The sequence below is a fragment of the Schistocerca americana genome, chromosome 4 (assembly GCF_021461395.2).
Source record: "Schistocerca americana isolate TAMUIC-IGC-003095 chromosome 4, iqSchAmer2.1, whole genome shotgun sequence".
Taxonomy (NCBI): Eukaryota; Metazoa; Arthropoda; class Insecta; order Orthoptera; family Acrididae; genus Schistocerca; species Schistocerca americana.
The window spans coordinates 182,159,871-182,178,163 of record NC_060122.1 but is presented as its reverse complement, the minus strand read 5'-3'; the positions used below and the strand labels follow the sequence as shown (position 1 = coordinate 182,178,163).

General features: G+C 41.8%; 1 protein-coding gene across 4 annotated transcripts in view; it reads right to left on the bottom strand.

The window, feature by feature from the left end:
- Positions 1-18,293, bottom strand: part of LOC124612253 — a 215,210-nt gene that overhangs the window by 58,294 nt on the left and 138,623 nt on the right. For all 4 annotated transcript variants that reach the window (XM_047140333.1, XM_047140334.1, XM_047140335.1 and 1 more), the window contains exons 16-19: positions 5,134-5,377; positions 2,956-3,232; positions 2,683-2,873; positions 2,487-2,600 (exon numbers count right to left, since the gene is read on the bottom strand). In XM_047140333.1, the coding sequence (XP_046996289.1) occupies positions 2,487-2,600; positions 2,683-2,873; positions 2,956-3,232; positions 5,134-5,377 (826 nt within the window). The remainder of the gene's footprint in view (positions 1-2,486; positions 2,601-2,682; positions 2,874-2,955; positions 3,233-5,133; positions 5,378-18,293) is intronic.

Below are 18,293 nucleotides of genomic sequence, written 5' to 3'. Positions count from 1 at the left end.
GACCTACATTGCCCGTATGAAATGAAATACCCAAGAAGACAAGTATTCCACTTTTACAAGCATGTTTCCAGCTACAAATCGTATACTTGTTCTTTGTATTATTGCTTAAAAATAAATTTACAGCCTAGTCATTCATTTCTTCAACTATCCTCTCACGTCATCTGTATTTAATAGCAAAACAAAATCCATTCATGTATTCTGGTGAGATGAATAAACAGACATTCTTGTTTTGTGGACGGGTGATATTGCAAATCATGTGTTTCATCATGCCACATTTCTCCTGAGATACTAACTTCTGCCAGTGGGGATTATCCACCATCAATGATTCCATCATCTTCAAGGTCCGTATGTCCCAATTCTACACTGTCACAAAACTACTTGAAAAGTCTGCTTTCACACAATAGTGACTACACTTGAGTTCATGCATTCTCAAGATTCCAGGTGTCTTCCTCTGATTCTTTAACGTCAAATACAAAATCACTTTTCTAATACAGTCAGTAACTGATCAGTAGCAAATTTTTGTTTCTTCCTACTCCGTTTAGTGCTAGAAGATCCTGGTGCTCATTGATTAGCTGTGATTTTGTACCCTGTATGTCACAGGCAACTAAGCACAAGAAAACAAAACTGTAGGCACAAAAGATTGTTCCTGGAGACTTAGTTCCTTGTGCAAGCACGTGTTCATAGCTGCAGAACTACACTGAATAATCCACCATGCTTATAAGCATCTGCAACAATGTCTTCTTGTTCGTGGAAACTGTTTTACGTGTTAGTAGCACTTATAAGTGTCAGTTACAGTGAATGTGGTTAACAACTATATTCATACTTCCTGCTACATCTAAAGCTTGAGGCCAGATCTCTGTCTGGTAATGTAATGTTCACAATGTTTCTTTTCCTGTCGTCAGACCAGTTCCTAACGCTCTCCCACCAGGTATTTAAACATCTCCATCTTCTGGATATTTCTCTCCTGCTGTTATCCATTTAGAAGCTGACTTGAAGTTTGTCATGTACTGTGTCTTCTCAGTAAAGACCTGTAGACCTGCTTTAGCCAATATTGGCTAAAGCAGGTCTACGACAATATCACATCATCTGCTAATGTCAGACAATCTACCCAAATTCTTGGTTTCTTACACCGTTAGTTTGTAGAGAACCAACATGAGGCCAACTACAGGCTCTTTTCCATGCCTCACAATTTCATTTGGCACATATTGCTGTACGGCATATAGTACAATGCTTGTGAACTTTAACCATTTGGTCTCCACAATTTTATCCTCTTATGTTGACCGCTCAGGTACTCTGCAATATGTTTTCTGTCACTCTTACAAACCAAAACTATTTTGCTAACTTGCTTTGCATTCCTTTTAACTCCTGCAGTCGCTGATGTGGTAATAACCTGTTGATAACTGATGCTCTAATCTGTTAGTTGAATCTGAAAGCACAGGTCTGTTAATAGAAGGTCTAATACATTGCCCTCCCAACTCTGTTCTGTAACTACTCTCTATTTCCCATGCATACATTCAGGAAAGTCTCACCACAGGTACCAGTCTCTGGCAACAGTTTTCATCACATGGCTCTCACACTTTGTATCTGACAAACTGGAGTCTTACCCCTATTACAACAACTGCATCAGGAAATTTAGGTGGGTATTCTGTACAGCAGAGGCATTCTACTTTTTTTTCTTCCTGACCAACACTCAATACATGTGAACAAAACAGACAGAATGAAAGATTCAGTTCACAGTTTCTCTGTGCCCTTTTATAGTAGTATCGCAGCAGTTTCCTCATTGTCCGACACAATCTATTTCCTTCTTTTGGTAGGAAATAACAAGTTTCCCCTTAAGACAGATATATATTTCATGTTCATTTTCTATGCATTGTAACTTCTGTGGAACTATTAATTGGATTTTAAAGAGGTGACTGCTTTTGAATTTGTTTCCATTAGAACTATGATACTAGCAGCAGACATTACCATAGTTCCATATACAAAAGCAAATGTTTTTACTGATACCATTGTAACTAATAACCGTAAAAGAGAGACCATACGTTGTTTAGTGATGACTTTCCACAATTTACCTGGGAGAAAACAGAATTACAATATTTTAAGTGGCTCCAGAAACATTTCATGTGAACAGCTTATCTGGAACACCATGTATACTGCCAAAAATTGTCCGCTACTAAGAGTCCTGAAAGGAAGTTACCAGCATATTGATGGAGAGAGACAAGATAGAGGAACAAGGACAGCATCTAGTCATTACCACCTTAAGAACTATGCTAAAGGACAAGAAGAATTTACCACCTCCTTATTCTTCCCTGCCTTGCATGGTTTCATTCATTATTTCCACCTACAGCTTACAAATATCTTCTTAGTTTTTAGTTGTTTTGTTTTGAAATGTCAAGAGTAATATGCCACATTATTAGTGTTCCAGACTTTTATTTCTGTTACACTAAAGGAATCTGACATGAATATGAATTGTATTCAGCTTGTCTTACCACTTTGAGATCTGTTTCCTTCAAAGTAATTTCACTAAGAAATTCCACAATCTGTGTGTTAAGTGGAAGCTCCGGTACATCCTTCAAGTGTACCTTGACAGCACATGCAGGAACCTAGAGGAAAAGTAAAGTATTTTTTAAATTGTTATTGAAATAATTAAGCTGAAATAAAGACATATTTAAACAAAGTACATACATTTTTCAATTCTTCACTTAGTTCTTTGACATCACTGAGGTCTTCCAGCTCAGTGTTTCCGAAGTCTAAATAAGTAACAACCACTTTATCTTTTTCAAAACCAGTCACTTTTGCTCTGTAATAGTTGTTATCCTTGTTGTATTTGCAAGCAATGACTTCACCTTTAATTGGCAACCTATCCATAGGTGGTGCTGCAAATTGATAAAATAAATTTCAAGTAACGTACAACTTTTCTGCATAACAATACATGACCTCACACATTTTCCTACAGACCTTTGAAAGCATGACCAGCAACATCCTGCAGGATCCTATTAAATTTTTCTTGCATGCTCTTTGAGGTTGGTCTTACAAACATTGTCCTTGGACTGTTAAACGTGGACAATATGACGAAGCTGTTATTCTCCAACTCTGCAACTTTAATGCCTTTGTCTTCTGCGATAGCATCCCATTTCTTCACTTCAACTGTACAGATAACAACATTATCTACAACATCCGCAATAACTTTTGTGGGATAAGCACCCACAATAGTCATTTTCAGGTTCCCACCAATCTGAGGAAAAAGAAAACTTTCAATGGAAACAATAGCCAACCAGCTACCTAAATTTAGAAATATACATTTTAAATGCTTAGTTTCTATATTCAACCATGTCATGCAAATTGAAGCTTAAAGCAATGCAGTATCACAAGGTCAGACATTAGCTGGTATTCTCTCGACAAGTTTTTGCAAAAGAAAGGAAAACTGTTTAACTACTACAGTCAATGGCAAAGTTCTTAGAAATGGATCTAGAGCCTTTGGCAATTTAAAGAAACCGCAGGAAGCATAAAGCTGGGTGGTCGGACAGGGCCCTGAACGGCCGTCCTCTCAAATGAGAATTTCTGCAACAACTTCGTAATTTGTAAGTTATGTGATACGCAGAGATATTCAATGAAGTCAACACAATGTGACAACATATAGATGAGAAATGGAGGGGATAGTGGGGGATGGAAGGGGCGAGGGGGGGAGGGGGGGAGGGAGGGAGAGGGAGAGGGGGGGGGGGGGGGAGAGAGAGAGAGAGAGAGAGAGAGAGAGAGAGAGAGAGAGAGAGAGAGAGAGAGTATGCATAACTCTAGCAGTAATTACGGTGGCCTGGCCACGTGAGACAATAAAAGAAATCACTCAAATTTCTTAGAAGTAACACATCTTGTCAATTCTTAAACAATGTCTCTACACATAACCAGCTATTTCATCTGGCTTACCTCCATCCAGCAAATCCTAACAACCATACTGCAAGTTTTATCCTGTTGCTTTCCTCTCTCTTCCACTTATTTCACAGCTTCCTAAGGATAATCTGTTTCCTATTTCCCCTTCATTTTGCTGCATCCTTCCCTTTTGTCATCATTTATCCCCTCTCTCCCTCCTCCCCCCCCCCCCCCCCCCCCCCTTCCCCTGGGTTTTCCTTTTCCTCCTCCACTACGTTACGATTTTGAAGCACAATTTTCAGTGGTTATACAATAGCCAAAATTATATACAACATTTTATTTGTTTCAAGCATATGTGAAGAAGAAGTAATTCAAAACAAACTCGATACTGCATAAAATAGGTCAAATATTTTTATAAATTAACTATTATTTGATCACAAAACGACCAAACAGCAAAATGTTAAAATATACACTGAAATGTTTTTAAGGAGAATGCAGTAATAATTGTACAAAAAGCTCCATGCTATAAAGTTCTAAAAAAATTTTCAAAAAGGTAATGCAGAAAACAAGAAATGACATGACTGTGGTGACATGAGCAGTCATTAAAACAAAACAAAAGAAAGGAAAAAACATATGAAGTATCAGGAAAACAACAAAAACAAAGGAAAAAAAACAACAGATAAGCGAAGAAAATAACTTTTGGCAAAATAATGAATCATGTACATTTGTTGAAAGTAGAAGATGTGGATTTGATCACACTGCAAAGTCACTGTATCACCAAATCACTGTATCACTGTATCACCAAAAATAAATATAAATTCATATCAGAGTGCTGTCGTAGTAGTAGTAGTAGTAGTAGTAGTAGTGAATCAGTAAAACACAAATATTTGTTCACATTAGTGAAGTGCTGTCGTAGTAGTAGTAGTAGTAGTAGTAGTAGTAGTGAATCAGTAAAACACAAATATTTGTTCACATTAGTAGATACGTAGTTACAGAGCATTTCAAAAGAGTAGAGTGGTAACCAACTAATTTAACAGATCAGTAGATGAAATTTACTTCAAAATATGCAACAAGCTACTATGTTAAACCAAGAAGCCATAATTACAGCACAATACTGTGCCTTTTACTGTTATCTGAACTTTTTTTTCAGTATTTCTAGGTACTATAATTTTACAATGAATGGGACCTAACTTATGTTTGATTCTGTATAGACATCATTTCAAAAACACTTGTAGTTAAGATAATGGTAGAACCAACAACATTTTGACTAACCTTTATATAGTTTTCCCACACCTCACTCTCCGTCATGAAATACTTAACAATTTCACACCTTACAGACATCTGTTGTAAGTTTACAAATCCCTCAGGGATTCTTCTCACATTCTCTACTTTCTGTGAAATGCCAATATCGCAGAAAGCAACACGGTAACCATTCTGCAGTACTGACAATATTTTAGCTCTGTACCACAACGGATCTGTGGGAAGCTGAGCTACTACCATTTCACCAACTGCTGGTCTGTGGAAGCATGAAGGACTGTCATTAGCAATTTAGTATTAATGTCATGCATAACTACAAACTTCCTACACAAGGAAATGTAAATGGAACTTTTTCTACTTAAAGCCATTTTCTAAAGATTAATTTTTGAGAAATAAGTGAACACGTAGACAATGACTTTCTTTTTTCCTTCTGAAACAATCGTGATGCATTGAGTAACAGGACCATATACATTCAAGGAGGAAATGAGTACTCTGATTAGCAACACAGCGAAGTTATCTGCTAGTAAGGCACCAACCATAAGAGGTAAAAATCCACAAACAAACTTTTAACAGCAATTATTACCAGCTTTCTAACAATTTTTAATATTCCTGTTATGCCTCCACCTCTCCCATTTCATTACACCACCATTAGCCTAGCAAAGTTCATTGTCTGCTTACTGTATACAGTAAGAAAGTAATATGAACACTCCGAAGCTGTCATTTCTAAAACAAAAAACCTACGAAGATTTCACAACTTCAAAACTAGTGAACTGAGTGAGTACATTTATGAGTGAGTACATTTAATACTCCTAAAGTAAAGGTGGACTTTTTCAGCTTCTGTCTCTAAAGAGCTTTTATTGTTACAACAGAATAAATATACTGTAGACACACATGACCAAATAAGATAAACAGATGCTAGGAATCAATGCTAAGCAATGGAGGATGGCTGGATATTGTTTCTTAAAGGAGATCATTGGCACAGAAAAAGAAATACTAAAATTCGTTAGCCTAGAAGAACATTCCAGTTCCACAAGAAGAGTTCAATGACAGTTTTAACAAACCACTGCCAACATGACTCTTGCTGCAACACACCAGTGAGGAAAAAGTTTTGCAGTTATCAAAAGTATTAGACAACCACTAAGTTGGATAACAGTCTGATATTCTTACTGCTACAGAAAACAGAACAAATCTTCTATTAGTCTTGACTCATGCTAAGCATGTTAAAACAAATCTGGAATAGTGTGAGCAAAAGTGATATGGTGTATTATCCTCAAAAGGTGAATAACTATCACATACAACAAGAGTTTCCTTAAGTTAAAAAGTACATGCTGTGGATCAAATAATATTTCCATGACCTGTGACAATATTTCAATGAAAGACACTGCTATCAGATGGAGTAGAGACAAATGGAATATAGAAAGGAACAAATAATGAGGGAGGCAACCTGGGGTAAAGAGATGGCTAAAATTGAAAATTCTTCAAAACTTTTGGACCAAATTGATAAAAATCATCATGTACCGCTTACCAGTATATTACTAATACATCTGTCAATCTGTCATGTCTGTCCATCTTTGAACACGCTAATCTCCAAAAGCGGCAGACTAGTTTTCATGAGGTTTTCAAAACCTTTAACATAACTTGGGGCACCTTATATATTTATGTTCATCAAAATCTGATCACAGAAAAAAAGATATGTATAAATATAATAAATGTGAATGCATGAATTTATGTATCTGTATAGTCCATATCTCCTCCAAAACCAATGGACCAGTTTCAACCAAACCTAGTACACATGTCACTTACTGTTTGGAAAGAATCACTGCAGGTTAGAATCACCTACCTATCAAAGGAGTAAGGGTGAGGGTGAAGTAGTAGTGTAGGCCACAAAGTGTGAATACCCTGATTTTATTCATCCAGTATTTGAGAAGAGAGCACTTAGCGACTTTCAACAAACTTTAAGCATAATTTCAAACTTTCCTGAAACTTTTACTCAGTGTCACTTCCACCCCCTACAAAATGATGAAAGGAAAAGAAGTTTATCGCTAACTATGTTTTCATTGTTCATGCAATAGAACTGTCACATCAGGCTGATGTTTCAATTTGTCACTTCTTTACTACAAACGGTATTCACGACACACTGTGTTCAAATGTAGCACTGAATGTACATGCAAGGTTATATCATTGTACAGCACCGTTCAGGAGTATGACATCATAAACATTAAGCTGCATGAAAAACTGCCGCATAAAGCAGTATGTTTTAATTTATTATTTCTTTGATACTAACTATTTGCAACATGTTAAGCAGACAGTATGCATGTATGGCACTAAATATATCTAAAAAATCACTTTATACAGCGCAGAGGAAGGGGCAGGAGGAGTCTGGCTATTAGAATTGAAATAAACAATAATATAATGAAAAGGATAGCTTGCTACTTACCATAAAGATGACACATTTAGTTGCACGTAGGCAAAAACATGTGATCTTTAGGTGAGTAGCAATCTATCCTCGTCCTTACACTGTTGATAGTAGTACAGGGGTTTGTGGGCGCACGACAGCAAGGTCTTCAGCGCCCGTGCAGTATCATAGTGAGACGGGTGTCAAGAAAAAAAACCTCAGAACATTGACATAAAACAGAACATAAAACACGGGGAACAATCATTGAAAAAATGTGCTCACCCACACCGAAGCGTGGGATGAAGCAGGGCGTCAGCAGTAAAACATGGACAACACAGGAAGAAAATGGTAGAGGGAGCTAAAACAATGTAGCAGATGGAAGTGGCTGGCTGACCGCAAGGAAAAAAGGGAGGAGTCAGCCACTCTGCAACACACTAAAACCTCCAGCCTAAAAGTTTAGGCCAGAGTCCAGACACATCACAAAACTTAAAAACCCTAGACACACACACCTCATCGTTAGCTAAAACACAAGGTAGATCCCCATCAACTTGTGCTTCTGCCCGTGCATCACGGTATAAAATGCAGTCTGTTAAAATGTGCCGGACAGAGATGTGCACACCACAAGCATCACAAAACGGAGGATCCTCCCGCCGTAATAAAAAGCTATGTGTGAGAGGACAGTGCCAGATCCGAAGACGTGTGAGGGCCACCTCTTCCCGCCTGAGCAACCGGCAGGAGGAACGCCACGGCCGAGTGGTTGACTTTACCGACCGCAGTTTATTGGCCGTCACCGCCAGCCATTCGTCCTCCCACAACTCCATGCACTTCCTGTGGAGTGCAGCGATGACTGCAAGGGGATAGGACACTGGACCACATCCTGCTCTCTGCAGGCCTCCTTGGCAGCCCGATCAGCCTGTTCATTGCCCCATATGCCGACATGACCAGGCACCCAGCAGAAGGATACCTCTTTACCCCGCTGTTGGAGCAAGTACAGTTGGTCATGTATCAGCTGGACCATCTCCTCAGTCGGGTATAGGTTCTGCAGTGATTGGAAGGCACTAAGAGAATCGGAGCAGAGAAGAAATCGATCGGCCCGAACACGATGCATCTGCTCCAGTGCCTTCAGGATCGCATGGAGCTCCGCTGCGAAAACGGTATATTCAACAGGGAGGCGAATCCGGGTAACATGATCAGGGAACACCACAGAACAGCCAAGGAAATTCTCCTGTTTGGAACCATCAGTGTAAACGACAGTAAAACCGTGATGCACATCTAAAATGTTAAAAAACAGCGACTGGAATGTAAAATCTGGCGTGCCATCCTTCTTAAAACGAGTCAAATCTAAAATAAGTTTGGGACACCGGAGGAGCCAAGGTGGAGATCTGCTCCAACCGCGACGTAAAACACGAAGACCAGCCACAGACATCGCAGCGAGGCAATCCTGTGCGCGAATCCCATAGGGCTGCGTCGCACGTTGCCGGTTATGAAATAACCGTGCCAGAGGAGGCTGAGCAATGGTATGGTATGCAGGTGTGTAGGGTGTGGACAAAGTTTTATACGCCTGGCGTACCGTAAGTAGCCGTCACCGCATATGAAGTGGCGGTTCACCTGCCTCTGCACAGAGGCTTGGTATGGGGCTAGTTTGGAATGTCCCAGTGGCCAACCGAAGCCCTTCATGGTGGACAACGTCCAAAATCTTTAATTACGAAGGCCTCGCAGACCCATACACCGTGCACCCCATAATCGAGCCGAGATCACACAAACGCCCTGTAAAACTGGAGCAGACACGTCCTGTCAGCTCCCCATGTACTGTGGCTAAGATATTTTAAAATACTTAAAGCCTGAAGCGACCGCCGTTTCAGGTCTTTAAGATGAGGTAACCACGTGAGCCTCGAGTCAAAAATGAGCCCCAGAAATCTCACCGTGTCTTGAAAAGTAAGAATAGTGTCCCTCAAGCGCAACTCAGGAAAGGTTAAAATCGAACGAGAATGGTTAAAAAGAACACATACAGACTTTTCGGTGGAAAACTTTAATCCACTCTTCTGCGCCCAGTCATCCAAACGCCTAATCGTAAGTTGCAACTGACGAGTTGTCGTTGCAAGGCTTGAAGAAGAGCAGAACAAAGAGAAATCATCCACAAACAAAGAACACTGGACAGGACTTTTCACTATGGACGTAATGCTATTAATAGCGATGGCAAACACACTTAAAACGCTACCCTGAGGGACACCATTCTCCTGCTCAAAGCGATCAGACAAGACGTCACCAATTCGGTATCTAAAATATCGTGGCAAGAGGAAAGACTGAATAACAAGAGGAAGACAACCACGAAAACCCCATTCGTGAAGCTGCGCCAGGATGAGACGCCTCCAAGTGGTATCGTAGGCCTTCTCGATGTCGAAAAATACACCTAGAAGGTGATGACGGCGGAGGAAAGCTTGTTGTATAGCCGCCTCCAGGAGGGCAAGATTATCGAAGGTGGAACGGAACCTCCTGAACCCACACTGAAAGCGACTAAGGAGTTGCCGGGATTCTAACATCCAAACAAGGCGGCAGTTGACCATCCGCTCCAAGGTCTTCCCTATGCAACTAGTGAGGGCAATACTACGGTAGCTACTTGGGCTCGTGCGGTCTTTCCCAGGTTTTAAAAAAGGGAGTAAAACTGCCTCACGCCACGCGTCAGGAAAGTTACCCGACACCCAAATGTCATTAAAAAGTGCGAGGAGGAGTTCTCTGTTGCGCATTGTGAGGTGCCATAGCATACTGTAATGGATCCTGTCGTGACCAGGGGATGTGTCACGAGCTCCAGACAATGCAGAATCCAGCTCGCACATAGAGAATGGGCAGTTGTAAACTTCATGAGAAGTGGACTGGAAGTTCAGACTACATCTCTCAGCAACCGCTCTATGGCGCTGGAAACCTGGATCCTGACTGGTTGTTGCAGTAACTGTGGCAAAATACGCTGCCATAGTCTGGGCAATGTCTCGCGGATCCATGTGGAGAGTGCCGTTAGACATTACAGCAGCTATGGGGCACCTCCCTCTGCCAGAAATTTTCCGGATGGTCTCCCACACAATGGTACTTTTGGTGGAACGATTAATGGTGTTCAGGAACGTTTGCCATGACCTCTTCTTGCTCTCACGAATAATGCGGTGACATCTTGCCCTCGCCACCCGAAAGGCTGCAAGATTCTCAGCAGTCGGCCGACACTTGAACCGACGCAGAGCCGCACGCCTGGTCCTGATTGCAGAGCAGCAGTCGGCACTCCACCAAGGCAAAGGTGGCCTTTTCCGGTGGCCTGTGGACTGTGGAATGGATGCTGCAGCGGCGTGGTGGACCGTGTTGGTAATATGATCCACCCACATCTCAACATTCGCACAGTGTTCGAATTGGGCCAACTGGCTATAAAGTGTCCAGTCAGCTCCACTGAGCACCCATCGTGGTGGTCGCCTTTCGGGGCCCACGCCATCTGGCAGGTGAATCCAGATTGGGAAATGATCACTGCCGTGAAAGTCAGCGACCACTTCCCAGTGAGCACTGGCAGCAAGAGTTGGAGAGCAAAGCGAGAGATCAATGGCAGAGAACGACCCAGTCGCCGTGCAGAAATGAGTACTCTGTCCTCCATTCAGCAAGTAGGCACAGGATGACAGGAGAAGCCTCTCAATTGCTCTACCCCTGGGGCAGGTAATTGCAGAGCCCCAAAGCACATTGTGGGCATTAAAATCACCACAAATAATGAATGGCTGGGGGAGCTGTGTAAGAAGGTCGGTAAGGGCCGCTTCATCAAGAGCATCGTGTGGGGGCAAGTAAAGTGAACATACAGTCAATGGATGACGCACGTGCACGGACACAGCGACGGCCTGTAGAGTCGTCGTAAGTGAGAGAGGCGAGGAGAGGTAGTCCGTCCTGACGAAAATACCTACGCCTCCTCTAGCTCTCTCTCCACGCAGGTCGTCCATTTTGTGGAGTGTATAGCCTCGTATCTCAGGGGAGTATGTTGGATGGAAATACGTCTCCTGGAGACAGAGACACAGTGGTCTACCCTGAGAAAGTAGACGAAGTTCCTCCACATGCGTCCTGAACCCTTGCAAGTTCCACTGGAGTATGGGAGCCATCTATGTTGGGGGGTAGTACCTTCATCCTGTCTCTCCGACGGGGCGGGGAGACCGCAGCAGGTGGAGGGGCAGGCGTGGGACGAGATGAGTGCCCCACACATACATCGTATTCCATCAACTCTGGGGAAGAATCAGATGAAGCCTCGCGTAAAACAACATCCGCATGGTCAGATGGTTTACCACGGGATTTGACCCGCTGTTGCTGCTGTACAGTAGCTTTCTGTGGTTTGGTGGACTTTGAGGGAGCTGATGTGGGAGTGGTAATTGGCGCACTGGGCTTGGGGACAACCTCAGCTGTTGGAGGCGCGAGGGGCTGGACCAAGTTCGCCACTGTACCCTTGTCTGCCGTTTGAGTAGGGGCTACTGGCTCTGAAACACCGGCTGCGGTGCAAGTGCACTGACAGCTGCAGGTGTTAGTGCCAACACTCACCACCTCAGTCTGCGTCGAGGCATCGACTTTTGGAGTAGGCTTCTGTACCAGCGATGCAAAAGATGTAGCAAATGTGGGAGGTTGCATCAACTTATAAATCATCTTGGCCTCACCATAGGGGATACGCTTGGTCGTTTTTATTTCCTGGACCTTGCATTCCTCTAAAAATATGCGGCAGTCCCGACTCCAAACAGGGTGGTTCCCAGAGCAATTAACACATTTAGCCGGAGACGAGCAACCAACTCCTTCATGAGCAGCCTGACCACAGTTTCCACAAGTCGCTTCGCCTTTACAGCCGAGGGTGGTATGTCCAAAACGCTGGCATTTGAAACAGCGCATTGGGGCCGAGAAATAAGGCCTCACACTAAGGCGAAGGAAGCCAGCTTTAACATGTTCAGGAAGTTTTGTGCTACTGAAGGTTAGAATAAAGGAGTCGGATTTGACAAGAGTGCCATCAACCTCTTCATGATGTGTTGGACATCAACGATACCTTCTGGAGCCCACTCACGTTGCAGTTCTTCCTTGGGAATATCAACTAGATCCCGGCATGTCACAACACCTTTGCTGTAGTTCAAGGTGCTGTGCAGTTCAGTGTCTATGGCATACTCTCCAAGGCATTTAGCAGATTGGAGGTTAGTTGCTTGCTGGGAAGTGGAAGTTTCCACTAGCAAGGTCCCATTACGTAAGCGCTTCACCGATTTTAAGGAGCCACAGATTCCCTCCAATCCCTTTTGTATATAGAAGGGCGAAACCTTCTCAAAACTACCCTCCTTCCGTTTCACAATGAGAAACACATTCAGATTACCAGAATGCATTCTGTTACCTAAGACTGGACTTGTTAAAGAAGCGCCCGAGTCAGGGGGACTGACTGCACGGGCCCTCTTAAGAGACTGGGTGTTAGAACCTTCCAGCAGCCCACCTTTTCCGCTGGGAGGAAGAAAAGAGGATTTCGAAGGATCCATCGCGGTCCCATGAGCAGCTAGGGAACTAGAAGTCCACCTAGACAGAGCGCCGCGTGCCTAGGTAAGCCTTATACAACTGAGGTGCAGCAGGTTCCCCAGAGGTTGCCCGCTATCGACTGTTCCACCTCAACAGCCATGCATCTCATCAGCGCGCAGCACACCTTGAGATTGAGGTTTTTTTTATAGAGGTTTATTCCATCCTCGCGATCCGGGCGGTCAAGCCAAGATCCCCATTCCCTGAGACACACAACGTTCCACCGCCACGCCGCACGGTGGTCGCTGAAGTATGCTCAGAGGTTACGGTGACAGGGGACGGGCGGCGCTTACCAGTCCCCAGCTCAGGAACCCCGGGTTTGCCAAGCCCGTACCCAGCAAATGAATGCTGAGCCCCTGGGAGCTTTACACTGTTGATATGCCAAACTGGAGTTTCAATTGTTAGAACTGAAACAAATGCATATCTGGGCAACACTGGCAACTCAACTAGCAGAGAATATGAACATAAGAGTGGACCATGTGACAATTTACGTGGTTCGGAATAACAAAACATACAATTGCAGATATTAAGACGGAGGCGATTTAAAGTATTTAACCTACTAACAAAATCAACACCTTTTTTAAAATAAAAGTTAAGTAGTTCACATGTGCCACGAAATGGTGAAGATAAATGATTACATAATCAATCATACACAAGAAAATTTCTTCACAGTCAACAAAGAAAGAGGATGTGATGTATGATGGACCATTATTTAGTAATGTTCACTATTAAGATTTCAGCAGCATGTGGGAAAATACGCAAACAGCTCGTGAAAACTGACAAGTTCTTTGAAGTACACCTCTTAGATGATCAATGCATTATAAATCCTTACCAATATAAGATGACCATCAAGACAGAAGAAACAGATGTAAGTGGAGATGTAGAGGAACATACATGAAGCAGCGGAAATAGAAGCACTAGGACTAAATAACAAACTTGGAAAAGAAGAAAATGTAATAAAATGTAGAAAAAATATAATTTATACTCTGTAAGGTTTGGGATGCTTACAGGAAAAGTCAAAAACCAACCACAACCTGCAATAAGAAAACCACATCAAAGATCACAGAAATATTGTTTCAAATACAGAAAACAAAATTTACATTGTCAGCAAACATTGTTATATACAGTAATCAACAGTGTCATTTCATCCGTAACTATTTTAAACTTTTGCAACATATGACTGAAGAATCAAAGTCCATTAGGAACAGTGCCAAGCAAATATTATCTGTTTTTAAGAAAGGAGACACATCAGAGATCTTTCACAGACTCGGTTAAGGATCCTCTACAAGCCATAAAATTTTTACCTTAAAAGCTGTGTGGCACCCTATATACATGGATGGGATGTTTACGAAGATCAAAGACATACTTACGCATTTGTATAGGGAAAGTATTTCACTAAATGCAATGTTCAATGGTAATGATCTACATAGAATAGTGAAAACAAAATGTAACACACAGTTTACATTAGAAACAAGACAGCAACAGCACAATCCGGAAATTTCTGCAATGAAATTAACACAATGCCATTCAATGAAAAGTGACCACCCAGAACAAATAGTTACCGAAGACAACAAAATAAGTTACAACAAAATAACAGAACAAGTAAAATACTTTTCCAATATTTATGGTGTTATATTTCATATGACAGTGATATACATCTGGATGACAGTCTGAACAAATTTAGAAGTATATGGAAAAAGGACATGTGCGTGAATTTTTTTTAAATGTTGCAATGCCAATATTTAGTATGGGAGCGAATGTAGCATAAGAAGTGAACAAGCCAAGACCCAAAATTCAGGTAGCAGAAATTAAATAAAACATGACTCCTCATGTTATTAAGGACCTACTCCCAAATCTAAAAGGTGAAGAAGCATTAAGTCTAGCACCCCAATTTTGACTTAACCCTATATTTATAATACCAACACACTGCTTCATTTGTGCCCTTTTACCACTGCCAAAATGAGGCTCAAACCACTCTGTCAAACTTCTCCTGCAAATCAAGCAGTGTGGGGGGCATTACAACTAATGTCTTAAGTCGAAATTGCAGAAATCAGACTTATGCCCTTTTAACTCTTAAGGTACGGTTTATTAGAGTGGGATTCATTCTTCTCTGTGCACTTATAGTATGACAAGATCCCAAAAAAGCATTTTGATGAACAATTTATTACACACGTGTTTTTAACTCCATGGTTGGCTGTAACAGTAGACAGAAAAGCCCCTGGCAATCTCACGGGAAATGATAAGCTGAAACATTTTGAGTAGTGGAAAGAACAAATATAGATGTGTGGAAAGTTGGACCTAGTTATTGCAAACACTTTCACATACTTGGGAAATATACTGTACACAACATTTTCTGGCACAGCAGAGGAACACACATGCTGCAACTGCGACTATTTTGAAGTAATGTGTCACAGTGTGAGTTGATCAATTTTGATGCAATGTGTGTCAGTGTAAGGACACAGTTCACAATCAAAAATTAATTGTGCACTAATACAATACAAACAATTTTTCCCTAATCATGTGAATATTATTGTAACTTCAACTGTCGTCTCTGCCGCAGCCCCATCTATACAGCGAGATGGCTCAGTCGTCTCCTCCAAAGGAAAGGAGAATGCGGGATATGGCTGGTCCCTTACGATCCAGCCATATGCCACAAAATAGAGGGTTTCGGATTTTAGTCCTATCAAACGACCTGCGACGCAGCCACAGGCCATGCTACCTCAACAGCCGCTGCAGTATTGGTGATGTCACATCCACCAGATATAGCAAGCACTAGCTCACGTCTGCAAACCATGTGACATTACACAACTTCCCTGTATTCCTCTGCCAGGTAGCCTTTATAGGACACTGAACAGCAGATCACCAGCCAGTGCAAATCCCACTGCCCGTCTTGACTCTACATCGAAAGTGCCATCACTCTAATCATCAGAGTGCAGCACTTGCCGATAAAACCAGAGGCATTGCCTGCACCACATATACTGACTCTGCCTATGACAATGCTTCTTTACAATGATTGACAGTGTCCTCTGCTTGTAAGTTTCCTTTAATTTACGTCTATGGTCACAATCTTTTTTGTTTAACAGATTACTGGTTTCGGTCTTTAATGACCATCATCAGATCTGTTTCTTAAAAGCGAAGTCCTAATGTACTGCAGCCATAGCAGCATCGTCAAATGTTAAATGCAGAAATCCTCTACTTGTACATACAAGAACTGTTATCGTGTTGTGAGAAACCATTACATCAGGACAATCTTTACATAGCTTTACCTCAGGAGTAATAAAGTTCTTGTTCTTGGCTACCAGAACATGATACTATTAACAGTCAGATGATGTGACTTACCAAACGAAAGCGCTGGCAGGTCGATAGACACACAAACAAACACAAACATACACACAAAATTCTAGCTTTCGCAACAAACGGTTGCTTCGTCAGGAAAGAGGGAAGGAGAGGGAAAGACGAAAGGATGTGGGTTTTAAGGGAGAGGGTAAGGAGTCATTCCAATCCCGGGAGCGGAAAGACTTACCTTACGGGGGAAAAAAGGACGGGTATGACTCGCACACGCGCGCGCACACACACACACACACACACACACACACACACACACACACACACACACACACACACACACACACACACACGCGCGCGCACACGCGCACACACATATATGTCTGCTTGTGTCTGTATATGTGTGGATGGATATGTGTGTGTGTGCGCGCGCGCGCGAGTGTATACCCGTCCTTTTTCCCCCCTAAGGTAAGTCTTTCCGCTCCCGGGATGGGAATGACTCCTTACCCTCTCCCTTAAAACCCACTTCCTCTCGTCTTTCCCTCTCCTTCCCTCTTTCCTGATGAAGCAACCGTTTGTTGCGAAAGCTAGAATTTTGTGTGTATGTTTGTGTCATATATATATATATATATATATATATATATATATATATATATATATATATATATATACAGAGCACAAAAATAACAGAATAGTCTCATCTTCAACTTGTATGTTAAGTGCAAAAGAAAGGACAAATAGACTGTGAGAGTCTGCGTGAAGGATAGCTTGCATACATTGTGCCAGAAGACAGGCAAGATACAGATATGGAAGAAATTGTGATCAGTATTGCAGCCAGAGCATGACAGAACAACCAATGATTTAAGCTCAAACAACCAAGCAGGATTATATAGCATGCATTCAGGACTATTAAAAACCATTGGCAGGTATAGGGCATAGTGTCATTTGGTCTGGTACCCAAATTTTACAAACAAGAGATGTATCAATACAATTTCACATTATCAGCATCAACAACAACGCAGTACCATAATGGGAAGTGCAGAAAAATGTGAGACTCACCATTCACCCAATTAATGTCCCTTGAAGCTTCTGAAATTATGTCAACAGTAACATCCTAAAGAAATTAAGGAAATACTGACAAGGTGCTACAAGACAAAGATTTTGGCATCAGAAAATAGAGAGGTACCAGAAACAACTCCGATCCCACATTAACAACAGAAGGATGAATAAAGAAAATCCAGCACACAGTCATGGTATTTGAGAACTAAGATAATTGTCAGATTAGGAAAGAGTTTTGAAATTCTGGATGAAGAACAGAGAGAAGTGTAATCTGCAATATCTACAAAATTCAAGAGGGAACAACATAAAATCAAGAACAAAGAACAGGGAAAGACAAGATTTCAACTTATCACACTGCCATAGCAGCTATCTAAAAAAAATGTAATAAAATTTTGTAAGAGTAATGCAAAGTTGTCAAATACCAACAAAGGTTTACAGACAATAAAGCCATCCTGCCAAATGTAAGGAAGACATAAAATTCACTTTGAATGAAACTGAGAAGCACTTAGGATGGAAGAGTTACAGGTCAATATAGGGCAGATGACAAATGACTGTACAACTGGAAGAAGTAGACTAACAAGCTAAATCATGTTTCCCTGGTTCTTAGTTGAATGAAGTTTTTGTGACAAACTGGGCTGCGGCTTTGTGCCATAGGTTTGGGAATTTCAGCATCCCCCCTAAATAGGCCAGGTGTGCACTACACATCAGAGGAAACTAGATAAGTAGCAGACTGTGTGTGGGACGCATCAAGAGTACTCAACAAGGCCATATGATGCTGTTCTGCACCTGTGCTGTGGGAGGCAATGTATGATATTGGCTTTGTGTTTTTTCCTGGTAAGTAAAGTGAGTGACAAAGAAGTTTTTTACACTGTACAGAGTAGGTGAACTGAAGCAG